The 19,712-nt window shown below is 42.0% G+C and overlaps 1 protein-coding gene across 1 annotated transcript in view; it reads left to right on the forward strand.

The window, feature by feature from the left end:
* hcn2b (hyperpolarization activated cyclic nucleotide-gated potassium channel 2b) overlaps nucleotides 1–19,712 on the forward strand; it is a 135,868-nt gene that overhangs the window by 45,263 nt on the left and 70,893 nt on the right. Inside the window, exons 3-4 of the mRNA XM_078198764.1 lie at nucleotides 9,764–9,925; nucleotides 13,783–14,001. Of these exons, the coding sequence (XP_078054890.1) occupies nucleotides 9,764–9,925; nucleotides 13,783–14,001 (381 nt within the window). The remainder of the gene's footprint in view (nucleotides 1–9,763; nucleotides 9,926–13,782; nucleotides 14,002–19,712) is intronic.

Raw genomic sequence — 19,712 nt, forward strand, 5'->3', positions numbered from 1 at the left:
TTTCATATTTGCCCCCATGACCTATGATATCAAAGATTACATTGACTTCCATAGCCCCAGCTCCAGTCAAGCTGAAAGAGTCTCCTTCCTTTGCAACACATCCAGAGGAAACCGTTCTGCTTCTGCCCCTCCTTGCTATTATATTCCAAGTGCCTGGAAATATTACAAATCACCTTTACTTGTGTTCAACAATCTTCAGTAGATGTGCTCTGTGGCTTGGTTGTGTATTGTGTGCAACAGCCAATTTTCACTGCAGTATTATAGAAATGAGTGGCCCCATCAAATAGTTGGTCCAAAATGTCCATTACCTTAATGTGCAGCAATCCAAGCCAACACTGATGGCCCCATCCTTGGCAGCCATGGCTGCACCCAATGTATATAGGTGTTTCCTATGTTAGTGTTGTGCAGCATTTGCTGAAATTAAATTCTGAAACAAAGAAACATTAACATTACTACCGGATAAATTGTAATAAATTGAAAAAAAGAATAGATCCAGTAGATGTCACATCAAAGATGTGACGTTTATCTGACAATAGCTTAAATATTCAATTAACTTGTCGGTTGTCACCAAACAGGTCGAAGAAAGTACCATTACCAATCAGGAACTCATTACCACCAACCAACCAATCTAATTCCTGCAAAAATATTTCCCAGTGTTTTAAACTATCCTGTAAAACTCACTCTATTCATCTACAAGTCGTGTTTGTTTGTAATAAATGCACAGTAATTGAACAATTCTCTGGAGCCGTGCTTTTGACTGCCACTGGGGGAGAAATAACTGACCTGTAATGAAAATATGATCTTGCACTTTTATCATCTAGTTGGCCAATCGTGCTGTGAGTGAGAGTCCAAGGGCGTAATAAGTGAAAGATAGCTGAACCAGACACAATCTTGGACATATTGCTTTGAGCCATTTCCATCTGGGAATGAAAACACAGATGTCATGCTGATACTATTCATTCTTGCAGTGTTATTAATACTGCAATGTTTAGGCTTCTGAGAATCTCGTTATAGACTCCTAACTTGTGTTGCGCATGTCAAATAGCCATATTATTCCAACTGTGGTAAAATATTCATTTGTCCACTTGTACAGTGGCATCGTTTAGATTGGCAGTGCATAAATATAGCCCTGTTGTGAGAGTAGTGCTTGGTTGCCAACTGCAATGTGTGATGTTTGATAGCTGGATACCTCAAAAGGTCTGTGGCGCTACGAAAGATAGCATATACTTTGAGACTATGTTCAACCCAAGAGCACGAAAATATACCGGTTATTGGAGTGTGACTGCCAGGGTTCTCAATCCATTTGCAGCAGTTTATAACTATCAGCAAGTGGTGACCTACATCTTTCTAGCCTGTAGATTGGATATAAAACAGCAGCTGAGAAACTCTAACAAGTGAAGAAGTACTGGGACCGACAGTTCATACAGTTGTGAATTCCAAAACTTCATTAGCTTCCCATCAGGTTATGCTCATCCTGATGTTAGCCCGTGATGTAATTTAATCCATAAAATGTGCAAGAGTTTCATTATCAAGCTCAATTAAGGGAATAATGTGTTCCCTCAATCTCTGCTCTCCTGTCTTATGCTCACCTAATGTTCAAGACCAATAAATGTTATTACCGGTCAGGATGGAACCTTTCGCAGTTACACTGTTAATTTTGCACCATGCTGGCTTAATCTGGGTCACTGGTGAGATACTTATCCAGACCTACAAAGTCACAAAGGAGAAAAATTTGTAATAACGCTGACTGCAAAAATAAGTTTAAGTTTATTTATTAGTGTCACAAGTAGGCTTACATTAACACTGCAATGAAGTTACTGTGAAAATCCCCTAGTCGCCACACTCTGGTGCCCGTTTGGGTACACTGAGGGAGAACTTAGCATGGCCAATGCACCCTAACCAGCACACCTTTTGGATTGTGGGAGGAAATCGGAGCACCTGGAGGAAACCCATGCAGACACAGGGGGAACGTGCAGACTCTACACAGACAGTGACCCAAGCCCAGGAATCGAACTCAGGTCTCTGGCGCTGTGAGGCAGCAGTGCTAACCACTGTGCCAAAATATGTCATTAAACTGTGCTCATATGCGATATATCTGGCGGACTTTGGCTTCAGATTCCTTTCTTATGAAGGCAGCACCTTGAGATTGCATTCACATAAGTGAGTGTGAATGACAGTGAATCAATTGGGGCCTAAAAGATGTCGTGGCGACAGGAAACTGACTGAGTGAGAGTTTTACCTACAACCTCAGCAACTAACCACAGATATGTTGAACTGCGAAAGAAGACCTGTTTTTTTAAAGAAATCAAGAAAGGACATGATCAAAAATTGGCGCCATGAGTCATTTGATGGCTGATACTGTAAAGTTGACCACTTCTCCGAAAAGTCTATATGAATTGCACTGCAGACCTGTTGCGTGGAATTTCACACCCAGGGGTGTTAATGGTTCACTACAAACAGGGCTCTCTTGAAAGGAAGATATTGAAGATACAAAGTGCTAGACTTTGATCAGAAACTCATCAGACATTCAAAACCCCAGAGGAGGATGAAATAACCCCTCGAGATAGATCCAAAGATTAAAAATGGGGTTATTTGGTCTATAGCAATGGGTACAAGACATGCTAATTGACCTCCTTTCCGGGAATATACAGGGAGGAGTTTTAAAAACAGTTACGCCAAGCAAAAGAAAGAACAAGCATAAGGATAAAGAAGAATGACAGGCATCACTGCTCTAAAAGAGCAGAAAAGATCTCTCGTGCTCTCTCTCTCTTTCTGGAAGCTAAAATGGTACCTTCAACAAAGTGCAGATCTGAACAAAGTCAACCCCAGACTTCGACTGGAAACTACCCAACTTCAAACGGCCACAAAATTCAACAATCAACTCCTCAAAGACATGCAAAGGGATTTAATTGTATATTCTTTTAACTTCTAATTGAAATGTCATTTTTCATTGGAATGGAACTTTATTTCTTCTGATGTGTGTGCATTGTTGCATCTTTATTATTTTATCTCATTTTTAGTAGCTAATAAACTTACTCTTTAAGTCAAAAACAAAACCTGGTTTGATTGGCTCCTCATTAAAAAATAAATACATTTGAATTGGAAACAGCATTTATGGGGAATACGCTTTTAAACCTTTGTTGCAACCTACCGAGGAGGCTGATGAGAAGGGTAGTAAACTCACTCCTCTGCACCTGGTTGTAACAAAAGAAAGACAGTATCACTCCAGAGTTTGTGGGAGGCGACACGCAGACAAACACACACACACACATACAGGCACACACTTGCTGTGATGGTATGATGGTCTATGACATTGAAAGATGTTTAAGGAGTTTCAATTGTAGTAAGGCCTCTCTCAATTTGCACCTTTCCTTTAAAAGAAGTAGTCAAGATGTTGTGTGTTTCGAAAGGACAGAGATACACATTGTACAGCTTTTGTACATGAGTAGTTGGGAATGAATCTAGGTGGTGTTGGAAGAAGGGCGGCACGGCGGCACAGTGGTTAGCACTGCTGCCTCACAACGTCAGGGACCCGGGTTCAATTCCAGCCTTGGTTCCCTGTCTGTGTGGAGTTTGCACATTCTCCCCGTGTCCGCGTGGGTTTCCTCTGGGTAATCCGGTTTCCACCCACAGTGCAAAGATGTGTGGGTTAGGTTGATTGGCCATGCTAAATCGGGGGATTAGTGGGGTAAATATGTGGGATTACGAAATAGGGCCTTGGGTGGGATTGTGGTCAGTGCAGGCTCAATGGGCTGAATAGCCTCCTTCTGCACTGTAGGGATTCTATGGATTTTATATGGATGTGCCAAACCCTTTCAAGATACTAACATGATAAGCTTCAGTTTTAAATTTTAGTTTGTAGCAGTACTTTGTATGCCCAACAAAAGGAAGCTGTATTTGTATAACATTTGGGGTGGCACAGTGGTTAGCACTGCTGCCTCATAGCGCCAGGGACCTGGGTTCGATTCTCAGCTTGGGTCACTGTCTGTGGAATTTGCACATGCTCCCCGTGTCTGCGTGGGTTTCCTCCGGGTGCTCCGGTTTCCTCCCACACTCCAAAGATGTGCGGGTTAGGTGGATTGGCCATGCTAAATTGCCCCTTACCGTCAGAGGGACTAAATAGGGTAAATGCATGGGGTTATGGGTATAGGGCCTGGGTGGGATTGTGGTCGGTGCAGACTCGATGGGCCAAATGGCCTCCTTCTGCACTGTAGGATCCTATACCTATCTTTACTGATGTAAAACAACTCGAGGCACTTTTTAAAAACTCATTCATGGGACATGCGCGTCACTGGTTGGCCAGCATTTATTGCCCATCCCTAGTTACCCTTGGAGGGAAGTTGAGAGCTAACCACATTACTTTATAAGGGTGTTAGCAAGCAGAATGTGACACTGTGCCACACAGGGAGATATTGGGACAAGTGACAAAAAGCTTAATCAGGAGAGGAGATTTTAAGGACTTTGAAGGAGGTGGGAAATGTGACGAGTCTTAAGAAGGGGATTCCAGAGCATAAACCCAAGCAACCTAAGACATGCCACCAATGATGGACTGATTGAGACATCAGAAGTGCAGAACCCTCAGAGCGTTATAGGGCTCGAGGAGGTAACAGAGATAGGAAGGGGATGGTTTGATGGGGGGATCTAAAAATAAGGAGGAAAGACTAAAATTCGAGGCATTGCCAAAGTAGAAGCTATTGTGCGTCGGCGAGCACTGGAGTGATGGGTGAATTGTTCTTGGTACTGGTTGGGATATGGGCAGCAGAATTTTGGATGAGTTCAAATTTATGAAGGATGGGGATTGGCCAGGAAAGCATTAAATAGTCAAGGCAAGAGGTAACAAAGACGTGGACAAGGAGTTCAGCAACAGATGAGCTGAGGCAGGCAAAGTTATAGAGGTGGAAGGGGGCAAACTTGGATATCGTGTGGATATGGGATCAGAAGCTCACTTCAGGGTCAAATGAGACATCAAAGTTGTGCATGATCTGGTTCAGCTCCAGACTGTGATCAGGCAGAAGGATGGAGTCAGTGACCAGGGAACAGAGGAGCTGCGAGGAACAAAGATAATGGGGGAAATCTTGCACTCTGCACAGAGTGCTGCCTGGGGTGAGAAAACAGGTGTGCAGCTCTCCAGCCGAGTTTCCTCTCCAGATTCTCTGTACACAGAAAGTCTGGGGGCATGGTTTTTGTCATCATGCTGGTGGGTTGGAGCCTGATAGATCCGGCAACGGCAGCTCCAAGGGGGCTCTGATCTGTATTAAAACAAAACTCCTCTTCAAACACCTCCCTCCCCTTCGGACACAGGGGACCCCCTACCACAAACAGTGGTGAGACCACACCTGGAGTATTGTATATGGTTTTGGTCTCCATACCTATAAGCAAGGATATACTCCTCTTAGTGGGTGTAACAAAGATACACTAAATTGTTTCCTGGGGTGAGTAAGCTGCCTTATGAGGAGGCATTGCATAGAAAGGGCTGATATTTTCTTGTGTTTAGAAGAGTTTAAAAGAGTTTGGAGAGGTGATAATGAAACATTAAAGATTCCGAGAGGACTTGAAAGGAGAAATAAGTAGAGGCTGGGAAATCTAGAACTAGTGGGTATGATAATATAAGGAGTCAGTCGTTTAGGACTGAGATGAAGAGTAGTTTGTTCATTCTGAAAGCTTCTTTAGAATTTAGAATTAGAACAGAGGGTGGGGGATTCACAAATCATGTTAAAAGCAGAGCAATTTTGTGGAGCTGCTCCTATTCCTATTTCTTGTGTTCGTAAGAGGTTTGGTGGTAATCAGATCAGCATACCCAAAGGTGAAATGGACAGATGGGTAGTTATTAAACTACAATTGGGCGGCACGGTGGCACAGTGATTAGCACTGCTGCCTCACAGCACCAGGGACCCAGGTTCGATTCCAGCCTCGGTCGCTGTCTGTGTGGAGTTTGCACTTTCTCCCCGTGTCTGCGTGGGTTTCCTCCGGGTGCTCCAATTTCCTCCCACATTCCAAAGATGTGCGGGTTAGGTTCATTGGCCAGGTTAAAAATTGCCCCTTAGAGTCCTGAGATGCGTAGGTTAGAGGGATTAGTGGGTAAAATATGTGGGGGTAGGGCCTGGGTGGGATTGTGGTCAGTGCAGACTCGATGGGCCGAATGGCCTCCTTCTGCACTGTAGGGATTCTATTCTATGATGTGCAGGGTTATGGGAATAGGGCCTGGGTGGTATTGTGGTCAATACAGACTCGATGGACCAAATGGCCTCCTTCTGTACTGGAGGGATTCCATGATTCTATGAATCAAGTAAGGCATTTATGGAACACAAACAGAAAATGCTGGAAAAACTCAGCAGGCCTGGCAGCATCTGTGGAGAGAGAAAATAGAGTTAATGTTTTGAGTCCGTGTGACTCTGAATCTGACTTCAATCTAAAGCACGGTCACATGGACACAAAACGCTGGCTGGAAATCCCAGGCCATTCACCTGGGTGAGATTCCCTGGTCCCACTGGCAGTGCACCCCCTCCCACTGGATTCCCGGTGGCATGGGGTGACATCAATGGGAAATGCCATTGATAGCGGCAGGACCAATGAATCCTGCCGGCAGCGAATAGTGAGCTGCATCCCACCGCTGAGAAGTACACGGCTGGGAAGCCGAGGAATCCCACCCATTATCTCTGTTTCTCTTCCCACAGACGCTGTCAGACATGCTGAGATTTCCCAGCATTTTCTGTTTTTGTTTCACATTCCAGCATCTGCAGTATTTTGCCTTTATAAAGGGATAGCAGAGTTGCCGATGTTGTACGAAAGGAATTTAGGTTTTAGGAGAAATATCCAGAGATAGAGGCCGGTATTTTACGACCTCGCTCGGGCGAGGCTCCTAAAATCCCACCCGAGGCCAACGGAGAATTCCGTTCTGTGGGCCTCGCCCACCCCAATTCCGGGGCAGGCGTGCCGGGAAATTTCCAGCCAAAGGGTCAGATTTTCAAAACAGAATCGGGAATCTGACATCCGGATGAATTCTGGGTCCTTAACTCTGTCACCCTTATGAAGCAATTTTTAAATTCAAATGCCCCAATTAAGCAGGAGGCGGACTTGGTGCCCCATTAGCGGGTACTAAGCATCTCCAGGAGGTGTGAGTTGCCAGTCTGGTGCCAGTGACGAAGGCAGGTGGGACCCATGTAGGAGTCTGCTGCTGCCTTGTCGAATAGAGCAGGAGACCAGATGGTCAGGAGCTGGGCCATGGAGGAAAGGTGTCATGTGACCAAGCAAAAGGTGCAATGTTGAACCTGGCAGTTAGTTGGCTTATCAAACTTCAGTTCTCCTGAATTCAAACATTCTGATGTCTCTACTGTGAGCCTGAAAGCTGGACACTAATATACACCAGACAGATTAGAATGAAAATTAAAAATGACATTCCCAAAAGCACAGGCCCCTAAATAAGCTCTTGAAGGAGCTTAATGGGCCGTTAGTTGGCAGCAAGTGAGTTTCTCATTCCTTCTACCACCGCCAGCCTTTACAAAATTCCAAACTGTCCCTGAGGCACTCTCGCATTTCCTTCTCTATGAACGGTATGCTTTGTCTGTGTAGCTCACAAGAAACAATACTTTTCACTGTATACTAATACATGTGACAATAATAAGTCAAATCAAATCAAAAAATCAAAGGCATGAGGATCCTGAGACAATCGGGCTGGATTTTCATCCTTGAGGCTGGTGATAGGAGCTGAGAAAATTCCTGGCCCTGTCTACCCACCTCAGGAGAAAATGCCAGGAAAGACAGGATTTCCATGGAGATTGGGGGGGGGGGGGGGCAAGTTTGGTTGCAGTCTGACATGGGAAAGAGTTTGGAAGCAACCACAGGGACTGCAGGGTGCCATGGTGGGTGGTGTGAGACTTTGTCCCAGTTATGATGCAAAAGAAAAAGGTCCTCCAGCTCTCACCGTTCACACTCCCCATGTCCCATCCATGGCAACCTATGGCTATCCCTTCCCCTTCCCACCCACCTGCTAAAGGCTCCTATGCCCCCCCTCATGTAAAGGTCTGGACTGTCAGTCAAGAATGCATATTGAGGTTTGACAGACAGCCCAACGATCTATTAGAGTACTGAAACACCTAAGCCCCAGGGAAAACAATGCTTATTTGACAGCTCTGGCTCTCTGATCTCTTCTGTTAATTGCACAATGTTTATATACAGAAGATAGAGGTTTCGAGTGCCTGCAGTTTCCGCTATTTATATTTTAAATGGTCTGGATGATTGACACTTTTATAGTAAAAGGGGATTCTTTTAAAAGTAGAAAGTTATCAATGAATGACATTTTTCAATGCCTTTTTTATGCATACAATTGTCACTATATGATTCATTGGTTCTACACAGTGTATAGTAGACAAATGAACATTGAAGTGCCACAGCTTAGCATGGGGACTATAAGGGTCCATAGGGATTGATGAGAAGCATACCCTGGCATGAGGCCAAGTGAAGAGGAGGTTTTGAACTTATCCTTTGCGTCTTGCGGTACTGTGAACCATGACTATTTGAAAAGCTTGCCTGGGTCCATGAAATTATAGAGGACTAGGACGTACTGATTCTCGCAAAGGGGCCAGCCAGGTCAGGAGTGCAGGGTGCACGCTTGTGAACCGAACCAGCCCACACCCTTAATGGGCACTCCGAAAAATCAAAAAACCCCAAAAATGGAGTGACCAATTCCAGAATTTGGTCCAGGCCATCACTTTCACCCCTCCATGGATTCTTCCCAACTCCGTGAGAGTTCAGCCAGAAATTCGGGACCACGATTCTGAAATTGTGACCACACCAAGTGTCAATGCCATGGGCCTGGCAAGTCTAATAAAGTTAAATAGACTATGGTAATATTCCACATCAAGCTGTATAGTTAGACAACAGTGGGCTAAGAAAGTTCCATTCCAACCTCGACTATTGTGAAAGTACTATGATTAGAATCATAGAATCTACAGTGCAGAAGGTGACCATTTGGCCCATCAAGCCTGCACCGACAACAATCCCACCCAGGTACTGTCCCATCCCCCGTAACCCCACATATTTACCCTCCTCATTCTCCTGACATTAAGGGGCAATTTATCATGGCCAATCAACCTAACCCGCACATCTTTGGACTGTGGGAGGAAGCCAGAGCACCCGGAGGAAACCCACGCAGACACGGGGAGAATGTGCAGACTCCGCACAGACAGTGACCCAAGCCGGGAATCGAACCCGGCGCTGTGAGGCAGCAGTGCTAACCACCGTGCCGCCCCAATTTTAAATTGCATTTAGGGAACAAGTGGCATCCAGAAACAACTTTATAGCAACTTATAATTACCATTGCAATAAGCAGAATAGATTAATGTTAATTTTAAATATGTTAAATTATAGATAAAGTAATTGCATTTCTCAAGTTGCAATTAGAAATATGTATATATTGAATAATGCCTCTTTGCGCCATTGATTCGATTATGATCAAGTCATTCTGCACAGCATTGGTGAAGCTTGATATCTTGTGTAATGTAAGGTCTTCTAACTTTAGGCTCATTAAATGCTAATTGTTATTTCAAAGAATAATGGCGTTTAGCGCACCCGTTAATTTAAGTACTTATCTAATTGCGGGACTCTGATAACCACTAGATATTAAGGTTAGTTACCCTATTAATGCAAGTTGCGTTTTTCCCAATTGTATCCTGCTTTCTGATTAGCTGTATTTGTATGAATGGTTTGACACATAAAAAACCAAGGCTCTATTTATAACCACATTTTCTTTTTCTCTTGCCAAAAGATCTTTCATATGACCTATGACCTTGCCAGTGCAGTGATGAGAATATTTAACCTTATTGGAATGATGCTACTCTTGTGCCACTGGGATGGATGCCTACAGTTTCTTGTGCCATTGCTTCAAGACTTTCCGAATGATTGTTGGGTTTCTTTAAATAATATGGTGGTAAGTACCAAAATGGAATTCTATAATTATTTCCTCATCTTTTCTATTGCCACAAAACATCTTGTTTTCTTCAATTTTTTTCTTACAATGCAATTTCCAACATGACAGAACATGTTAGGATCTATTTATGTTAGTGTATGTGAAGTAATGGAGGTCTTGTGGTGCAGTGGTTAGCAACCCTCTGCCTCCGAGTCTGTAGCTCCGGATTCGAGTTCAACCCTGATGGCCAAGGAAGATGCGACTACGACCAGGTTGATTATCAACCTGCAAGTTCTCCCAACACATGCCAACAGCAGGCGATGAGAACGGGAGAGATTCCTGGTCAGCCATGTGATGCAAAGAAAGCCGGAGCGTCTGCCATCTCTGTCCGTAACTGCAGGCTACAATATGCATGTAAAAGCGTGTGTCGCCATAGCAACTCTGACTCCCAGTGATCTGTAACACATCCCACCAAGTGAAGTAATATAAAATCTTAGCTAAAGCATTTCCATTCTTGAAGCATTTTAGCTCTGATCCAGATTCTAAGTCGATAAATGCCATTTAATCTGGCAAAATCAAGCTGACCTTTGCCTAAAAAGGTGTAATTGTGCTGTATTAGAATATGGAACAGACTGCACTCTTACAAAGAAAACAATAAATTGGAGTTGCTATTGAATTTTTCCTGGGAGTGTTTACATTTTGATTTGATCTCTATTGAGGGATGATCTAAATGTGCATCGAAAATAGCGCTTAATTGTAAACTTAAAAATGTAACATTAGGCACAAATTGTTTCATTCATATTTAGTACAAGCAATTTATTAAACACAAAATGATTTCTACATTTTAAAAGTCATATCAGTTACATTCATATGTCTCATAATACAACACAATATTATGAAGGAAAGTTAACTGCATTACGTGGAAAATGTTTTGATATGTCATTCTGTTTCTCAGTAGAGGAAATGGCTGAATTAAAGGAACGATATGCAAATATAATCAAGTCCCTAGTATTTGGAATTGTTCTAATCATAATAGTTCTTGGAAATATTGTTTTAAATTTACCACGGTTAAACTGTATCTCAAATAGAAGCGGTTAGCTGTATTAATATTCAATGAAAATAATATATTAATATTAAGTTTCTTTACATTGGAAATGGTTATTGAACTCAAGACCATTTGAGTTGGAAGGAACAAAATACTGTTTGCAACTTACAGTGCAATATAGTTCATATCTGTCATTGACATTAATACGAAACATTAATATGGAAGTAAGAATGAGGAAAGAAAATACGTATCAAATATTAAGATTTTAAATGAAGTGGATGACCAGGAATATGAAGACAAAATTAGCAGCGCAATAAGGTCATTCAGAGAGTCAGGTTAAATGTTTTGTTTTATACCTAACGGCATGAAATACAAAAACAAGATTAGTGTTAAACTTAATTTAAAACTTTAGCCCGTTGCATAAGGTTTTGACCACTCCATTACAGGTAAGATTTAAAGCAATGGAAAAGGTACGGACTGACTTTACTAGACTCTTACTGTGAATGCGTGGTTACAAGAGGGACTTGAGAAACTAAGAGTGGAATTTTACGGCCCCTCCCACCAGTGGGATTTTCCAGTCCTGCTGAAGTCATTTCAACATCTCGCCGCATTTTCCGCCCCCGCCTGCAACAGGACGGGGCAGTTAATTTCCACCCTAAGTTTTTATCACTGGAACGGGGGAGCATGGGACCATTTGATAGAAGTCAGTTTATAAAGGGTTTGATCAGTGAATTGTGATAGTGTTAGCACTTATTCATGAGATGGTAATGGCGGGGTAGCAGGGGGAGGACACCAATTTAAGAAAATCATGGAAGGAATTAGAGGGAAGTTGCACAGTACAGTTGAAGCAAAGTGGGGAAAATCATTTAGAGCCTGAATTAAGAAGTTGAGGAACCACAATATTGTAAAGTAAGGTGAGAGAGTGGAGTTTGAACGAGGTAATTCGTGTGAAGAGAAAAATTGGCACAGACATGGTGTCAAATGACCTGTCGTGGTGCTATAATAATCTAAGATTCTGTGATCAATTATCTATATTTTCTTCTGAGTTAATCCAGTCTCACTTTTGTTGCGTAGTCTCTTTGACTGTCCCACCAATATCTCATGTCTTGCTTCTATTGAAATAAGTTCCTTATTCCCAATGTAAATTATTAATGAGTCGTTCATGTTTCATCATTTTCTCAAGAATAGAAAGTGTATGTGGGGAGGAGGTGAATGTTTCATACATCTCTGTATCTATTTGTAATATAATAATGCATTTCCTAGCCATCATGTGTCACACAGTCCTGTCAAACTTAATTATAGACACATTTATTCTTGGTATACTTCTTGCAGCAGGCCTGATGTTGGAAGACGTTAACCTTTCACTCTGACTGCTCCCTCCATCAAAAGAAAATGTTTTTATTAAAATGCAAATGCTTGTGTGTTGCAACTTAAAAAATAACTTCAGCAGTCACGCTGCAAATATTTTTAGCATTTTCTTTCGGTTATGTTTTGAGGAGGCAAGTAAGAAATAGAAATATCTTTCACCCATGCTGAAAATGCGGAGAGCTGTTTTAACTCTCCATAATTAAAGTAATTTGAAAATGATCACTTGCAGAGTTTATTCAACCCCGCAACTCAAACTGTACTTAACATTACATTATTTTATGAAGAAATTGGTTTCTCTTGACACGGAAACAATGGACTGAAAGGATTCCCCCTGTGTTCTACATTCATTGATTCCATAACATCGCAAAATCACACGCCTCTGGGCGTTACCTGCATTATAGATACAACATAAATGCAAGTTGCTGTTTAGGTAAATTCAAAGTTCCAGGAAACAATAAAAGAGATATCTCAATTCTTTGTCCCTAGGCATACCTTAAATAGCTCAACTTTCCAATATGTGCAAGAGGTGCGTGGTAGTGATACCCGAATTAATGGTCTTGATGTTGGGACGTGAGGTTAGGATTTGGATGTGTAGGGAAGTGTGACATTAAATGGTGGCAATGGCTCAAGGCAGGAGACTTACAGGTGGGTGAAGATCCAAGGCTTAAAGTGGAATGGTAGCAACAAAAGCTGCAACAGTGAAGGTGGATGGTCTGTGGAAACAGGTGGTCAGAAGATGGAGCCCAAGGTTGAAACTTCACCACAAGCAGCAGCAAGGGTGACAGATCCGGAAACCAGGAGACATCTGGTTGTGCTTCAAGCAACAGTGAGAACACATGGGGAAGGCACAGGATGGATGGCTACACCAGAAAGCAAAAGGGGCTCGATCTAAAATGATGAAGCAAGTGGAGCTGTAGTACACTGTGGCATGAAGCTTCAAGTGGAAGGTAAGTATAATTGTAAGTAAACATGTCTTACTCTTTAAGCTTATCTCCCAGGTGTTTAATCAATGCAGCATGGTAATATGACACGACTATTCAATAAGCGCATTAAGTGTCACTATGTGAAATTTTAAAATCTTTTATAAATTGAGTTTAATATATGGTCATTTTAAAATCTCAAAATGCACTGATTTACAAAGCAAATGCAAATCTGTTTATATTTCATTGCATATAATACAACACCCTCCTTCTTGCTCTTTACTCTTTTCCCCCACCTCTTGTCCTTTCTGTCTTTCTGCCGTCCTGTTCTCTATCACCCTACACCAACAAAAATTGGAATGGTTACAATATCAGGTTCAAACAGCAATCTCCTTTCGTTTAAAAAAAAAAGTTGGCCTGCTTTGAATTTTCAAATGTCAAATCAAGAGAGAGGCCTAGCTGATAAATATGGAAAAAGGGAACAATACCTAACTAATGTTTTTAAATACTTTGATCTTCCATTTTCTTTTTTTTTTATTTGACAGAATGATTCTTGGAGTGAGCTCTACTCTTTTGCACTGTTTAAGGCAATGAGCCACATGCTCTGCATTGGGTATGGTCGCCAGGCTCCGGAAAGCATGTCAGATATCTGGCTAACAATGCTAAGCATGATAGTGGGTGCCACCTGCTATGCCATGTTTATTGGTCACGCAACTGCCCTGATCCAGTCTTTGGACTCATCACGTCGCCAGTATCAAGAAAAGGTAGGATACTTACATAAAGAAGTTTAATGAGTAGCAATATAGTAGCGACTTAATATTGTCCATGAGACATTGGGATGAGTACTATTCTCAACGAAGCATCATTAACCATGACATGCATGTAAGTACGATCATGCCATTCATTTCTATTAAATTTCAACTTGTCACTTTATTAATTATCTCTGAAAGAATTGGCAATTACCAATCAGTACAAGGTGATGCTTACTTTTGAATGACGCAGATCCAGCCATCTCTAATCCATTTGAAATTATGGAATTGATTATTCAGAACAAAGTTGAAGCTTATTTGTGTGATAACTTAGTAATCAGCAGTCCATATGGATCTACAGGGGAGGATCCTGCCTGATCTTCCGGAAGTGGCATCTGAAGTAAACACCCTGACGTGTGAAGAGTAGACCGGCTCCTAAATTGCCTCTGATAAGCTTCTGTGTGGAAGCCAATTGATTGAGCTTAGACTGTTCGAGTTTTTTTGGAAAATCTTGGGAATGGATAAAAAAGAGGCTCAAAGGGTCAGTGAGGGGAGGCAATGGCCTAGTGGCATTATCACTAGACTATTAATCCAGAAACTCAGCTAATGTTCTGGTGACCTGGGTTCGAATCCCACCAAGGCAATGGTGGAATTTGAATTCAATTTTAAAAATCTGTAATTAAGAACCATTGTCAATTGTTAGAAAAACCCATCTGGTTCACTAAATGTCCTTTAGGAAAGGAAATCTGCTGTTCTTACCTGGTCTGGACTACATGTGACTCCAGAGCCACAGCAATGTGGTTGATTCTTAATTGGGATGGGCAATAAATGCTGGCCCAACCAGCAACACCCAAGTCCCACAAATGAATTTTAAAAAGTAGACACTTGTGGGTGTGTATTGGAGCAGAGGAATGTTGGAAGGATTGGTGTTGCCATTCTACAGTTTTTAAAAATTGTATTAGTGTCAACTTCAGCTAGGTGCAAAAGTTTACAAATTCACTGACTCACGAATTCATTAAAGGAATGAAGAGGGACAATTATATGAGGAGGCAATTGGGGTGCAACAGAATAAGTTAGATAAATATGTAAGTAATCAAAATGCAATTCGGAGAAGTGAATATTTCACACAAGAAAAATAGGCAACATAAGTGCTCTGTGACTTGTATCTAAATGGATAAGGGTGAAGTTATGGTGGCACAGTGATTAGTACTGCTGCTTCACAGTGCCAGAGACCCAGGTTCAATTCCAGCCTTGGCTGACTGTCTGTGTGGGGTACACATTCTCCCCGTATCTGCATGAGTTTCCGCACACAGTCCAAAGATGAGCAGGTTAGATGGATTGGCCATGCTAAATTGCCCCTTAGTGTCCAAAGATATGTAAATTAGTGGATTCGCCATGGCAAATGCGTGGGATTACGGGGATAGGGCGAGGGGAGAGCTTGGGTGGGATGCTCTTTTGGAGAGTTGGTGCAGACCTGATGGACTAGATGGTTCTTCTGCACTGTTCTATGGAAGTTGAAAGTGTTGTAAAGGTCATTATGTTCAGCATACGCGACAGAGAAAATCGAATGTTAAACTATGTAGCTTTACAGCAAGTTGTATACGGGTCAGTCCACAGCAGAATATTGCACCACTTCTGTTTACCAAGACCTAAGGGAGACATTGTCAGAATTGTCAGGGAATGTCAGAGACAAGCCATATGAACGACCTTTTATGTCAGAGGACTTAGAGGAAACAGAGAAACTAAAGCATTTCAGTATTTCAAAGAAAGAAAACTGAGGAGTTCATAAAAATATAAAATGGCACATCAGTGCATACCAACATCGTTGTCAAGTAGGTCATGTGACCCACTGACACTAAAGCTGTAGTGAGAATCTGGAGCCTGATCTGACCCCTGAAGTGTGCGTCTCCCTAAGGGATAATCTCACAGCAGTTCAGCTTAATACTGGATGAAGTGTACATAGATCCATTGCAGATGAAACTGGGTTAAAAACATGCTCAGTGGTTTGCTTGGAATTTTTTTTTTAAACTACCTGGAGTTATAGAACAGCACAGAACAGGCCCTTCGGCCCACGATGTTGTGCCGAGCACTAGAGAGGGTGCAGCAAAGATCCATTAGAATTGGTCCAGGGATGAGGAATGTTCCTTCACCGTCGCTGCATCAAGTCCTGGAATTCCCTTCCTAACAGCAGCCTGGGTGTTCCTACAACAGATGGACTGTAGCAGTTCAAGAAGGCAGCCATCTTCTCAAGATCAATGAGGGGTTGGGCAATAAATGCTGGCCTAGCCAGCGACACCCGTATCCCATGAACAAAAAATAAAGATTGGAGAAGGTGAGTGTGTTCCCCTTAGAGAAGTAAAGATTAAGATTTGGCAGAGTTGTTTAAAATCATGAGGGGAATGGACAGTGTTGGAAAGAAGAAATTGTTCCCTTTGGTGGAAGAATTGAAAACCAGAGGACACAGATTGAAGATAAGTTGTCAAAAGCAGCAACGGTGACGTGTGTTCCGATCTGGAATATACCTGCTGAGATTGTGGTGGGAGCAGACTCAATCAAGGCCATGAAAAGAGAATTAGATAATTATCTGAAGGGAAATATTTGCAGAACGACAGGGGAAAAAGGTGGGGAGTGGGACTCGGTGAGTTGTGCTTGCAAGATCTGGCATTCCCAAGTGCTGAATGGTTTCCTTCTGTGCTGTAACAATTCTATGATTCTCCTGTGATAATTTAAATAGCTTCAGAGTTTTGACACTACACTGTAACCACTTAAGTTTAAAACGCTTGGGAGAATCTCTTGCATGTGTGTAACCACACAATTAGAGAAGAGATTGGTGTTTGATGTCATTGTTTGGCTGGAACCCATTCTGCAGCCACTGCTTCAGAGATAAATAGAATTTTACAGCACAAAAGGAGGCTCTTCAGCTCATCATGAGGCTACTAACTGAAGGAGGTGAAGAAGAACATAAGGTAAGGAATAGCAGTCGGCTGTGAGTACTGATCCTACAGGGCCGTAATGCCCTCAATGGGCAAGCGACATGGTAGCTTAATGGATGTTTCTAAAAATGTTATTGAATCTGATAGTTGCTCTCTTTGGCCTAGTGATGATTAAGGTTGCTCAGTAAGGTCACAGATGGAGAGAAATGGCTCCAAGAACACAGGTGGATGCGGCAGGTTTCTCCAGGAAATGTATCTGATTTCATAGACAATAGGTTTCATGTATTACATGTGGTATCAAGTTAAATTGCTGTGAGACTATCCATGAGGCAGCCCCATATCGGGCGACACAGTGGTTAGCACTGCTGCCTCACAGCGTCAGTGACCCGGGTTCGATTCCCGGCTTGGGTCACTGTCTGTGCGGAGTCTGCACGTTCTCCCCGTGCCTGCGTGGGTTTCCTCTGGGTGCTCTGGTTTCCTCCCACAGTCTGAAAGGTGTGCTGGTTAGGTGCATTGGCCGTGCTAAATTCTCCCTCAGTGTACCCGAACAGGTGCTGAAGTGTGGCAACGCGGGGATTTTCACAGTAACTTCATTGCAGTATTAATGTAAGCCTGCTCGTGACACTAATAAATATGGGTCAGTACAGGCTCTAGATTCTCACTACAGCTTTAGTATCATGAACCACTTGGCAACTGTGCTAGTATAACATTGATGAGCCATTTTACATTTTGAAGAACTCCTTGGTTATCTCTTCAAAAGCTTTGGTTTCTGTGGTAGCACGAAGAAATAGGGTGAGGATTTATTTTTATTCATTCATGGGACATGGGCATTGCTGGCCGGCTGGCATTTATTGCCCATCCCTAATTGAGCTTGGAAGGCAGTTGAGAGTCAACCCCATTGCAGTGGCTTTGGCATCACATGTAGGCCAGACTGGGTAAGGACGGCAGATTTCCTTCCCTATAGAACATTAGTGAATCAGATGGTTTTTAATGACGATCAACAATGGTTTCATGGTCATCAGTAGATACTTAATTCCAGATTTTAAAAATTAATTTAATCTGCCTTGGCAGGATTCAAACCTGGGTCCCCAGAACATTAGCTGAGTTTCTGGATTAATAGTCTCGCGATAATACTACTAGGCTATCACCTCCCCTTCGCATTACTACAGTTTCTCCATGTTTCCTCATCACTCAGTCCTCTGACATGAAGGGTCAATCATGTGGTTTTTCTCTGCACTGATTCTGAATTGTCTTCCTTGGGTCCCAAGAAACAGAATTGATGCAATATTCTGTTCTGGACCGACCAGTAGACAACCTCCAGAGAGGAAGGCAAAAAAAAAGGAGAATAAAATGAAAAGCAGCTGAATATAATGGTGACAATTTTGAGATTGCTGAATCACAGTCTAAAGTGAAACCATTATCCAACATATCTTTTAGAACAAGGCTATTGATTCACCGTGTGTCATTGCATCTGCCCTTCACCAAAGCCAAGAAGAAAGCTCCAATCCTTGACAAGCTTCACTGGTTTAATTGCACTGTGATATCACAAAGTTGTACAGCAAATAGCTGATCCTAAGTCATGATCATATTTCAATTAATTCAAGGAACTACACAAGAACAGAACTCTAAAAATAATTGAATTTTGATGCCAGGTTTTTAAAAAAATGGAAAATATAACTAATTAAGAATAAAGAAGCAGGATTGAGAGTCCTAGATGTCATCTAGTTATGCTTAATATTGATTTTCTTTTCAGCAAGACTCGACATGCGTTTCTCCAATAAAAAATTAAAAGCATATTTACAAAATGTGCCAACAAGTTCAATCAGTTTTGTATTTGTTTTGTTGCTACATAATAACTGTAGCTATAGTTCCTGACTGAGGAGGTTCTCAAAGAGATTTCATGGATATTAAATGTCTCTTTTTTTTGCATTATATTGGTAAGATGTCGACTAAAGCTGAGTGCTAATGCTCTCTTGTCTATTCGGTAGGTTATGTATTCAAGGCCAAAAGGCTGGATTTTCCAGTAGTTTCAGGAAAGCCTGATCTGTAGACTTTTACTTCTTCCAAAATGCACACCTGACCCTTGTGTGACTTTTCCCAGGATGTTTGTCTTCTCACAGAGGGGTCGGAGTTAGCAGTGCATCTTGAAAGCTGTGATGGAGTCCATAAGGAGGATGGTTGTGAAGGCAGGCTAGTTAGAAGGCCTACTTTGGTTTTCCAGCACAGCAGCCCAGCTACCAACATTACTTTAGAAACCACAACAAAGATGTATATTCCGTTATTACAGCCTCTCAAAATTTTCAACCATTCTTGGACCAATAGACCATCTGCTAAGCCAAGCATTCATAATGGATATAGCTGTCATAAGAAACTATTCCAGCTACATTGCTTGAAATTGACAGAACAGAAAGGTTTGCATTTCCATTTCAAATCTGTGTTAATCCATAATCAATCAACTTTTAAAAGCAAAATTTTTTAACAGCCAGAGTCATTGGTTGATTTACATCACGGCACAAAACATGGTCACAATGGCTGAGGGGACATTTATTTTGCATTTTGTCATGCATTATGGCACTTTCTCCAATGAAAAAAATACTGTAGAGCATGACAACACAAACACAAAGATGGTCAATGTAATCGGCCAACTTGCCTTTGCTGGACAGGTCCCTACGATGAGTCATTACATTTAAAAACAATCTACATTACAGTGCAGCATCTAATGGTGACATTTCAAGGTGTAAAAACATTTTAGACTGACTTTTAAGAATGTTCCCACCTCCTCATTAGGCTTTG

The sequence above is a fragment of the Mustelus asterias genome, chromosome 26 (assembly GCF_964213995.1).
Source record: "Mustelus asterias chromosome 26, sMusAst1.hap1.1, whole genome shotgun sequence".
In the NCBI taxonomy this organism is placed as follows: Eukaryota; Metazoa; Chordata; class Chondrichthyes; order Carcharhiniformes; family Triakidae; genus Mustelus; species Mustelus asterias.